At 33.6% G+C, this 12471-nt stretch overlaps 1 protein-coding gene across 2 annotated transcripts in view; it reads left to right on the top strand.

Moving 5' to 3' along the window:
• Positions 1-12471, top strand: part of LOC122804322 (pleckstrin homology domain-containing family H member 1-like) — a 1703720-nt gene that overhangs the window by 1046981 nt on the left and 644268 nt on the right. For both annotated transcript variants that reach the window (XM_044074112.1, XM_044074113.1), the window contains one exon: positions 12170-12306. In XM_044074112.1, the coding sequence (XP_043930047.1) occupies positions 12170-12306 (137 nt within the window). The remainder of the gene's footprint in view (positions 1-12169; positions 12307-12471) is intronic.

The following is a 12471-nucleotide window of genomic DNA, read 5'->3' as shown; positions in this document are numbered from 1 at the left end:
TGTTTCAAGCTTTGGATAATACCCATGATCCTCAGTGCATATATATAAAAACAGTCTTAATGCACTTACTTTTCAGCACATCATGTTGTGCTGAGGCTTACTGTGGGAAGGGTGCAGTGTTCAGCTACCTGTAAAACATGCGATGTAATAGTATCCTTGATGTTTAGTGGTTCCCCGCACCATATTTTATTTATGTTTTTTTCCTTAAGCTGTCTTTAAGGCATGCTATATACAGTGTTGATAGTGTCTAGCTTTCCCTCTGACACACTTTAAATGTAAGTGGCATTAACACGAAAAGAAGAGTTCTCACTGGTGGCTAGTGTTTCCCTTCCCGATCCCTTTTATGGTTAAATCCAATTAAGGCACAAAATGCAGAGTTCTCCTTATTGTATAGCATTTCTCCTTCTAATCCACATTATGGCTAAGTGCCATTAAGACATGAAATGAAAAGATGTCCTGATTGAAACCACTGTTGCAGTATTCCAAACAGATGGGATTTCACCACTGACATCTGGCCAGTGTACCAAAGCCTAAACTTTCCCAGAAGTATATGCCAACGTATGACATCTGCTCACAAGTGTAGGAGTATATAAGAAGACACTCATTTACAGCCCCCAGACACTACATGATCACTAAACTTCCTAACTCTTGCTTCTTCCGTGATGGATGAACATGGACTTTTGGCCGTGTTCATTACCACTAGCAGCAAGAAGCAGCTGTGCTAATCTACACAGCTAAGTGACTTTCCGAATTATTTGTTTACAATAAATGACTTACAACACTACCCCTCTAACTCTTTCAATATACAGAGACTCACAGGCCGAGCTGATGCAACAGAAATGCTAATGGGTTTTTAGTTGGCAGCCCATCTATTCTGTGGGCTTTATCCTCCCTAAGAGAAACCATTTCTCTCTTCATCTTCTCCTTTCTGTCTTGGTACTAGTGCTCTCCCTACTGTGTTACTTCCCCCCAGCATAACAACCCTCTCCTTGTTTTCTTTCATGAACGCCGAAGCAGAGTATCCATTTAAGACCTCTGCTTTTCCAGTCTTTCATGATTCACTCCCATCTCTGCCTAGTGGGTCTGTTTTTCCCATCTTTTTTGTTTTTGCTACATACATAAAAACTCGCTGCTTCACTTTTTGTCTGTTTTACCAACTTCCTTTTAGCGTATGCCTTTGTTGCTTTCAACAGCTTTGTTGTTTTTCTGCTTGCCTCCTTGTACTTTACCTTAATCACCCTGCTGTCCATACCCTTCTACCTGCTGTGAGCGCTGACCTCTGCCCTAATAGCCTTACATTACTTATAGCCTCCATGACCTAGTGCTGTTTTTGCCACTTCCTCAGACTTTTGTCTGTAACCTGAGATTCCATCTGTGATCCTTTCCCAAACCTTGCTTGCTCCTTCAGTTTATCGCAGTTCCTTAATTCATCGAGCCTATCCTTTATATTGTAAAAATCCATTCTCCTTAAGATCCCAAACTTTAATCTTTGCCTTTATGTGTTTACTTCATTTTCTAAATCACATTGCAGTGATGCCAGTTTTGAATTACAGCACCTTCACCTGGTTACTCCAAACCATGTCTATACTGGTTAGGACATCATCCAAAATTGTATCCTTTTGAGTACAGTGGTACTGCATTTAGCTGAACCCCTCATAGTTTAAAACTCAGTGAATTTCCACTCTGTGTATCCTGAAGTTCAAAGTCTCACACTCTGCTACTGGCTGATAAAGCTTCCTAGGAAATAACCTTTTTCTTCCTGTCCCAGTCCTTGTCCTACCATCTGTCATCCTCTTCTTTTGCCGTGTGTCAGGTGTCGGTACTGTATAGATCTTTCAGCACTGTAGCTTATCTGCTCAGCAGTTAACTCTAGGTTCTGACCCTGCTCATTTCCTTGCCAGCTTTATGAACTGGTGTTTCTCCTCTTCTCTAACCTTAAATTTAATGCTTTTCTTTGTGTCAATTAGTACATCACCTCTGTGCCTCCCTTTTGTGTCATTCCCATACCTTTTTACCTTGGTGCTCTTCACAAAGTGGTTTTGCAATACATTTGAATTAAATAAAAAAAATATACTTGCAGAAGAGGTAGAATTAGAATTAACATAAAGTATATTGTTCTCTAAATGCTTATTATTTAGCACCTTCTATAATTCATAAAAATTAATATATTTCAAGATAGCATCTTTTAAAATGAGTTATGTAATACAATCTGAGATACAACCTACCTTTAAAACTGCGTGTAAATAATTTACTGTTAAAGGTTAGAGAAGCAGAAGATACAAGTCAAATCCAACATTTCAAAACAATTGTAACACATTACAAAATGTGAGAATTACACAAAGTGAGCCTAAATCCAGATAGTTCTGTGTCCCACCTCTTCTTTTCTAGTCCATGTTTCTGTGATACCAGTAAGACCCACCTTCCACTCTTGCATTACTATATGCAAGCCCCAAATGTGTTTCCTTACATGCTTTGTTCTGTGTCTTCCCCCCTTCTGTCTTCTGTATCAGTAGTTAACCCATTTCTGCTTCTCTGCCACTCTGTTGCACCTGCAAACTTGTTGTTTTCAAGATATGATTTTAGAGATGTGCCTTTCCTGCTTCATTGTATCACCAGTGTCTCTTCTGGGCTAAAGTGGAATTTGTCTCTTGCATAGAGCGCCCATACTCCTATGTTATATACAGACTCTTCTCTCCTGTCACCCCTCCAGCCCTGCTTGTTATCACTACAAACATCTCCTTCAGCAAGTTACTGATATCTGCACTTCTGTCGAACATACACCTCTCCTGTCTGGTAATGACTCTGCTCATTTTTTCCCAAGTCTTACTGTGTGTAAGCAGAGAAACTAGTTTCATTGTATTCTTTTTCCCTTCTGTCTTCCTTGCCAAGACTTATAATTCAGGTAGTAACTGACTTTCAATTTACCGTATCACTTTCCCCTTTCACCACAGTTATAGTTCTCTCCTTCAGTAATCGATTCCAAGATTAGAAAAAAGCATAAAAAAAAAAGTATGAGGGACCAAGTTTTTTCACTGGAAGGAAATGACACATGTACTAGAGAAGGAATTCTTATAAAATATGAATAAAGAAGAATTTAAGATGTAACAGTAGTAGCAACAGGAAGTTGTAAAGAAACATGAAAATTAATGTGTACAACCTCAAGTTATGATAGATTTATGGATTAGAAAAAAAATATTGCAAGAAGTAAAACAGGGATGCTCAATCTATATGTGCTTATTTATATTAATAATGAATACAGGATGTATGAAATGAGGGAGGCAAGATGTTATTTGGAAGGAAATGTTATATTACCAATATGTATGACATATGCAGATGACTTGGTTCTAATAATGAAAAACAAAGGATGGATAAGTGAAGTTGCAATAAGGATAAAAAAAGCTGTTCTGCCATTAAACAAAATGAAATGTAAGGGATAAGATACATACATGTTATATATTTCACTAGAAAGAAAGAAAGTAAAGATTTTGGGAATAACATTTTGTGAGTATGAAAGTGTAATAAGTCAGCAGAGATTGATACTGAAACAAATTAAAAAAAATGTTAGCTTGGAGGAAACATCTTTACTTATTCGAGAATAAAAGACATAAATGCTGAATATTTATGTGTTAGGAAGAACTGCACATTTAGGGGGAATATATACGTTTTACCACTCAGATGGGAAAAAAGTTGTTAGATATTTTTTACTTTCATTTGAGGCTGAAGGCTGAATCTGGTGAGAAGAAGGATAATTTGTTAGAAAAAAGGTGGTTTGAATATATAAAAGCAGTGGTGTATTTAACATTTATGCATTTACTTTACGTAATGAGAAAAGCAAATGAAAGACAAAAAGAAGTGATATATATGTAAGATACAATATGTAAAATGTATGGGAATTAAAAAAATGGGAAAATAAATGAGAAAGGGACAAGATGGAAGAAAAATGAATGACAAAAGTGAAATTATGGAAGACAAACATAACTAAGGTTAATGAGAAATGAAGTAATGGTGTAATATGAGTTTAGATTTGTGTGTGTGTGTGTGTGTGTGTGTGTGTGTGTGTGTGTGTGTGTAACTTAAAAGAAGAAATAAAGGCAATAAAAAACAAGAAAAATATCTGAATTTTTTTATGAAGCAGAGGATTATTTTGTGTATAATTTTATTAGTCAAGTTAACAATGAAAGGAAGTATGGAATAGAATGTAATGGAAGAAAGAACGTATGCTAACCGTGGTGAAGAAGGATCAACAAAACATTATTTTTGAAATGCAAAAAGAGTAAAGAATTTTGTGATTAGTTTAAAATGTATATAAATAGGAAGAGTTTACATGTATAAATATGAATATACCTGACACAGAGATGGCACTGACAGTGGTAAATGATTTTGATAGAGAAGGATTTGAAACACAAGTCTTAAAAATGATTTAATCCTGAAGAAAAAGCTTAAGAATACAGATTATGCTATTCAGATTATCATGATATAATGACTACTACAGTATCAGGAAGTTTATGAAAATGCTGGCAGTAAGCTGTGAGTGAAAGAAACCCATTTTGGTATAAATCTGGTTGCATGTTTGGCTGGCCAAGAAGCCAGTTTTAAGGATGTAGAACTGCCAGGGTGAAGTAAGAATAACTGTTACAAGCACTAAGAGGAGAAATACAAAGACAGACTGAAGTTGAGAGTCTGGAAGTTGGAAGAAACATGGAGGGTGAGGGAAATGCAGGCCTGCAAAGGAACACTGAAGGACTGAGTGTGCAGAGAATGACCCAAGGTAAAGAATCAGAACAAAAAACAATGAAGCCATTAGCAGGCATGACATTATGGATAACATTATTTTGCCAACAAGTTTTTCTATTTAAAAGATGTAAGTGCATTAATTCACTTAGGTAATGAAGATTTATGTGAAATGACATTTGAAACTTATTTGTTAGAAGAATGATTCATGAATGAAGCAGAGGGGAAAAAAAAGCATGTTGCCATGGAAAGAATTTCTGTTTCAGAATTTAAAAATGAAGTTAAAAAGAAAATTAAATTTACAGTTCAGAACATCTGATGTGGAAGACTATGAGTTAAGATATTTTCTATTGGTCTGTAGTAAAGTACACAATGTTAAGAAAGTGTATTATGAAATAAATTTTTTGACAGAAGGTGTGAGGTACATTTAGCCATGAATGTTAGTGAAGGAAAATGTATCATGGAAAAAAAGACATGTTAGATGCTGATAGCAACCTAAATCTTGTTGTTTTTATTTTTGTTTAGAAACAACACATTTGGTGCAAGATTTAGTAGAAGTTGTGGATAATGTGGGGAGAGGGGGCATACTTCCAGAAATTATAAACCAGTATGTAGAAAATGTATGGGAGTTAACATTTATAGTTTGACAGCCCTTTGTTAGGACACGAACAGAAAAATGAAGGAAATCTTAGAAAATAGGGACAATTAACTGAAAATGTTAAATATATCTGTGAAAAAAGAAAGTATTTTTGGGGGGATAACTGAATAAATGAATGAAGATGGTGATAGTCTGTTGGTAGAGAGGTCTTAGATACAAATTAAAATATGTATGCAGCATTAGAAAGTGAAGAAAGAGACTGGAGAGTTGGAAACCGAAGAAGAAGAAGGTGATGAACATTTGACTGAAACAGAGTTAGGAGACTAAATCAACAAATAAAAAAAAACAAAGAAGAAAAACAAAATGATGAAAATTTGACTGAGGCAGAGTTAGGAGAATAAATAAAAAAAATAAAACTGGAAGTAAGAAAACATAAAGAAAGGAAAATGATGATATATAGGAATATTGGCATTCAGTGCTAATAGTACTGAAAACAATAGGGTGTTTTTGGTGTCTGAATTGTGTAAAAAATTAAGTATGTCTGTGATATGTTTGTTGGATACAGTATGTCTGAAGAAGGAAAAGGAATAGTTGAGGTAATATAGGGAAGAAGATTATATGATTAGTGCAAAATGAGACATTCAGAAAGTGGTATTCTCATAACTGAGGAGATAAAAATATTTGATATGATAGTAGTCTTACCTGAGAATGTAAAAATTTTTCATACTAATTGTAAAATATGTATTCACAAGTTTGCATGGAATGAAATGTAATATGAAGAAATACATTTATAATGGTAAATATGTCCATAATCATGCTGGAAAACTAACTGTAACTTATGAAAGGAAAGAGGAAAGATAACACAAGATAGTAAGATGATGAAAATGATTAAAATGTGAAGGTTGAAAATAGAGAAAATATGTATTGAACTTGCAGAAGAGGAATTTTTAAAGCTGAAATATGTGATATATTAAAAAAGATATGAAGGAAGTGGTAAGGGGTGGAATTGGCTGAATTTTCACATCACAGCACAATACTGGCCGTAATAGGAGATGACAACTAGATTACTAAAGGAGAAAAAATGAATAAAAATGTTAACTGGTGAGTTTAGAAAGATGGTAAAATGAAGGAAGAAGAGAAAAAATATGGAAAAAACACACAGCAATGCAAGTGCACTATGAATATTGGACATTTGTGAGTGGTGTGTAAGGAAATCTGCAAACATTTTTTAGAAGCTGAGGACCAAAAAAAAAAAAGAGGTAATATGGGGCACAGAGAAATTTATAATAAGCTGTGAAAAAGAGAGGGAGAACAATATATTCACAAAATAAGACAAATAGAAGGAACTGTATGCAGCGGTAGAAAGAAAATGAAAACAATGTGTAGGCAAAACCTCTTTTTAAATGGACAAAAATGAATCCCTCCTTTTTATGGAAATAAAACAAGAGAAGGAAAGAGAGATGCAATATTAGATGAAGACTGTGACATAAAATATGGAAAATAAAGAAATTGTGTTGGCAGTTGGACATTTTGTGAGGAGAAAAATGGTCTATGAAAAGTATATCTGGAAATGTTAAACATTTAGAAGAGAAAATTAAAATGGATGAATTGGAGACACCTGTAACGGATGGAAGGGAGGAATCACCACCAGGGCTTTGTAGACTAAGTTATGAATATTGTAAATAAATGGATAAAGGTGGAAAAATGTATGTTATGATATTAATTGTGTGGTTGGAGAAAGTTTTAAAAGAAGATATGCATATGTATGGGGATTAAATTTATACTGGGAAAAATGAGAGACAAAAAATATAAAAATTGGAGATCAATTCCACTAGGAATTACAGCTTATATTTTGTTTTATGAAAATGCAAAAAAGAGAGCAGAAAGTCATGGGCAAAGTTATAGTGAAGGCGAGTTTATGGGTAGAAGGACAAAAGAAATATTAGTATCAGTAAAATACATGATCGATATGATTTGAAAGAAAACCAGGAAGTAAAATTAATAATATGATGCAGAAAGTATTTAACAGGGTAAGCATGTGGAACATGTTAGAGTCATATGGGATTCAGGAAAAAGAAGTGAATTTCATGAGGATGTGTAATGGAAAAATGGATGGGAAGAAACAAAAATTAATAGAGGAGAAAGAGTCATTTGGGAATGTGTCTTTTGTATTGGTGATGAATGCAATAATAGGAATGTGGACTTGCAGGATGACAGAAGCAAGATGGTAGAGAAAGGAATTAATACTTGTATATTTGTCATATGCAGATGGTTTATTTATAGTGACTAAAAACAATGTTTGGATGCATGAGACTGTAGTAACGATTGAACATTTCTGAAAAATAAAGCTGGAATACAGTTAAACAAATTGAAGATTAAGGGCTTTGATGAAATTAAGAAATTGTTTGGCATGTATTTTACCTGAAAATAAATAAGTGTACTGGGAATGAAATTTAGTGATTATGAAATTGTAATAAGACAATGGAGAGAAATAATGAAGGAAATTAAAAATTATTAGTTTGGTGCAAAAGAGTTTACTGTTTAAGAAAAAAATGTACATGGTAAAAAACTTTTATATTGGGAAAAATAGCATACTTTGGTGTTTGGTTAGGGGGTGTGCTACAGTTAACAAGGGTGATATATAATAAACAAGGAGGTCTGAAATGAAAAGAATCTTATATTTTGCATCTATTTTCTGTTTTCAGTAATAAGGAATATGAAAATGAGAGAACCATAAATTGTAAGAAAGATGTGGTATATTTAACATGAGGTAGTATGGAAAAAAAAGGAAATGAAAAGAGAGTAAAAAAACAAGAGACAGAAGGGAAAGAATAAGAAAATAAAGTTAAGTTATGGAAGTTAAAAGTTAATGAAATTGGCAGAAATAGAAAATAATTGTTTAATATAGTCATGGAAAAGGAAAAATATTGCTTTGTGTATCTATGGAAAAATAGAGGTAGAGAATGCTGTAGAAGTAAATACGAGGAAAAAAATGAGATTTTTGTGAGGCAGGGGGTTCTCTGTGGTTAATTTTGCTGGATAATGTACCCCTAAAAGATATGAAATAAAAAGTAATGGGGAAAGGAAATGTAATGAATGTAATAAGGAGGAAACACAAAAATAGTTTTTTGGAATGTAAAAAGAATAAAATGTTCTGTAAAAAGTTTAAAAATTAGTATAAATAGGAAGGACTCAGAAATGTAAATGTGGGTATGATATTGTATGGAAACTAAAGCATGGCAAAGAAATGAAATTGGCAAATGGGACAAAGTATTATTTCTTGCAATGTGAGTATTGTGGAAAAGATGTGATGGATTATGCATTAGATGAAATAAAAGATGGTTATAAAAGAAATGATGAGTGATATAGGGAGGGGGTAAAATGTGAAAGAGAATAAGGAAATAGTGAAGGAATGTTGTTATGAAGAGAATATGATTTCAGCTGTGTGAAAAGTGTAAGTGTTCATGTGAAACTGAAAGTATAAATATTGTGCCTGTGAAAAGTGGAAGAACATGTAAAATGTTTATAGTTTTAATATCTGTAAATCAATCCTTTTGAGCTACCGTCAATTCAGGTAGGGACTCCTATTTGATGTCTCATCCAGAGGATGTCTGTCTCAGGAGTGAAACACCCCCTCCCACCCTACCCTCATGGTACATTGCAATTTCAGTTTAAAAAAGTAATCCTAGCTGGGGTAGGAATAGAACCTGTGTACCTCTGATCTTCCAGCTCCAGTTTGCAACCTGTTGAGCTACTGACACTAGCTGTTATTATTTATTATTGTTAACAAAGGTTTATCTTGGCAAAATGGTCATTTGTAATGCTGTTAAGGAGTGTGTATTACTATGCTTAGATGTCCCGAAATTCTGATTGGCTTCATTTTGTTTTGGGTTTAAATATAAGTGAAAAATTAAGTATCAAGGTACTGCTTACTGTGATGGATCCAAAGTCTTCTTAAGACCCTAAGGTCTTACTGGCTGGATTCTGCTGAAGTCAAAGTCTAGTTACCACAGCCTGTTGCCCACAGAAACTTGCAGAGTGTACACTGATGCAGCGCCAAACACTAAGCAGTAACCAATAAATTAAACAAACCACACGTACTACTTTTGCAGCTTTAGTTACACTGTACTACTTTTTGCTTCTCGTTCAGCATGAATGATACCTTTCCTTTGCAAAATACTTCTAACAATTTCATTTGCTATAGTCTCTTTATAGTGGTTTTACATCCTGTTTTTCTTTGTGGTATTGTATTTTGGTCTTTGTATGAAAACATCTGCTTGCTGGTGTTTGCAGAAAAATATGTTTTCATCCTGTAATACTGATATTGTCTTTTAAGGAACCATCTTGTTGTGCAAATGCTGACTTGATAAAAGCACCTTTCAAACTTTCTTGCTTAACAATGTCATATGATAGAAACATGTACGGATTGTTTTCCTGTTTTCCATTCTTTAAAGAAGCAGGTTAACTTTCTTACTGACAATGTGAAATGCATACATCCTGTTTTTTACATTCTTGCCAAGTCTGTAAGAGGCCAGTTTTCTTGCTGACAGTATGAAATGCATACATTCTTTGCTGATTGTGTAGGAAAACATGTCCATTAAGCAAATTCCTTATTTGTCAAGCCACAGTCATTTAGTATAGATGCTAAACTCTTATTTCTACATTTAAGCAAGCTTTATTTTATACCTTATTTATGTTACATATTAGTAACATAATTACTTTCAATATTTTATTCACTGTTAAATACACTCTAACAATTTCCTCTTTTTATTTTAAAACATACTCAAAACACTTTATAGGAAACAAAACCTGTAGTCGTATTTTGATACAAGAAGTCAAAATGCAATTTTACATAATTAATACAATAATATCAAGTATTACTACTTAAACTGAATGTATTTAACAACTTTTTTCTTTTGCAGACCATTCTATGAAAATATTTTATCAGTTATGAGCTGTGTCTGCTTTAGTTTTATTTTTTTTAACTTGATTAGTGTATTCTTTTGCAATCACAGACTGTTATTTAGTGCTATAAATATATAGTTTCAATGTAATTTAACCATAAATTCGTGGTCATATTTCTGAGCTGCCCATTAACTTTAATTGACACTGAAATGAACATCTTAAACACTTTGATAAAGTACTGAACTGGGCTTAGATAATAAATATTTGAATGCAATTATTTTAGTATATTTAATACTTGTGGATTGAAAAAAAACATGATTTATATACTAAAGAATGATATGTACATATTAGTTCAAAAAACCAATGATAAAATTACAACTTGACAAATTACTTTTAAACTTGTTACTTTACAATGTGTCCTGTACAGTATATATCTACACAGACTGTTTGCTCCTCATGCATTTCAATCTAGTAGGTACTCTGGACCCATTGTTTAAACATGTTTTTCCACATATATTCATTGCTAGACATTAATTTCATTTGTACTGAATTCTTTTGTATTTGTACATACAAAGACTGTAAAGTACACTTAGTCTAAGCTTACAAATTTAGTAACATTAACATCAAGCAAAATCTTGGAAAATTGTTGTCTCTTTAGAAGTAGCTAGTGGAATTGCCACCAGAGGCAACTACATACCCAGCAATTAGAAACATTCATGCTTTTGTATACCAACATTGTCTTACTAAAAACATATTAAAAATAGTGACCAGCCTTGTTCACTTTTCCACATTTCTTTACTTTCTCTTGTATAGCTTTAATAAAGCAATGTTAAACCATCTTTTGTATAGCTTTACAGTTTAACAGGTTATAAATACAATTTAATACTAAACAATACAATAATAAGTAGCATGATAGCTATTAGCAACTTGTAAAATATCTTACCCTGTCATGTTTAATCTATTTACCAGTATTTCTAATTCACTAATACCTGTTTTACCCTCCCCCCTGAAAGAGTATTGTCAAGAAGGAATGAGATGTTATTTCTTCCTGTAGCTTTATTTTAGACCGTTTTACAATACTGCTCACACAGTCAGTGTAAAGCTGAGAAAGTACCCCTCCCCCTGTAGTATTGCAGTATTGTTGTTAAATACACTCTAACAGTAAGTATATGTTTATATGATAGAATCTTGGTTCTTGGCTAGTTAATGCTAAGTCATATGTCCTGTATTGTATTAGTCTGTAATGCGGGACTATACTACTTTATTGATGTTGCCTGTGCTCTGCTTGAGTAGCAGCAATTTTTAACATCCATGCCTGGTGCAGATGACATTGGTAACTGTCCTACTGGCTTATTTATTTTTTCTGGAGTATAATGTGATACACTTGCTTGGTTGTGGCTGATATAATCTCCCTCGGGTTATTTCCTTTACTTTCCATCTGGATAAGTAGAATATATTAAACACCTGCTTGAGAAGTACATTTCTTTGTATGGATTATTGCTTTTTTCTTTTCTTTAAACTCACTTGCAGGATAGTTTGTTCTGTTGCATGTCCCTAAGAAGGATTAGGCCATGAGGAAATTTCATTTGTATGAACACATGTTCAGTCCAGCATAAAACTGTCTTTTCAGTAGAGAGTAATGCCTCACAAAAGTATGTATTACTCTGATACCTTGGTTTCATTCACATCTTTAGGTAATGTGTTTTTTGGTCAGTAATGTGTATAATTCTGCTCTAAAGTATTTTAATAAAAGATTCCCCTCCTAAGTGCGTGTTTCCTACTTGCACCATTGTCATTTCAATCTGAAATTGCATGATTACTCTGTGTTGTAAGTATACTTAAACTAGCATAAAGCTTGAAGTTCTTGATAAATCATAACTTGGGTTCTTTTAACCTATGAACCTGTATGTTTTCTTTCTTCTTTGTCCTTTACAGGTGTGTCTATGTCCTCCATGAGTTCAGAAAGTGATTACGCTATACCACCTGATGCATGCTCAGTTGAAAGTGATTACTCAGAGCCAGAACACAAACTCCTGAGAACATCTACTTACTCCATGGAAAACGGATGTAATGTATGTAACAAAAAAGTTTACTCATTTATCACTCAATGTAGTTGGTGAGCTCTTGTTCTGCAGCAACTGTAATATATGCAGCAGTAAGTGAGTTATTATGAATGTTGCCTGTCATAGCTGGAAGCATGGCAGAGGCTTTGACTTTAGGACAGCACAAGCAAAAAG

Source organism: Protopterus annectens, chromosome 6.part0 (genome assembly GCF_019279795.1).
Source record: "Protopterus annectens isolate FY-2018-M chromosome 6.part0, PAN1.0, whole genome shotgun sequence".
Lineage (NCBI taxonomy): Eukaryota > Metazoa > Chordata > Ceratodontiformes > Protopteridae > Protopterus > Protopterus annectens.
The sequence above is the reverse complement of the archived record's forward strand: the minus strand, read 5'-3'. Positions and strand labels throughout refer to the sequence as shown.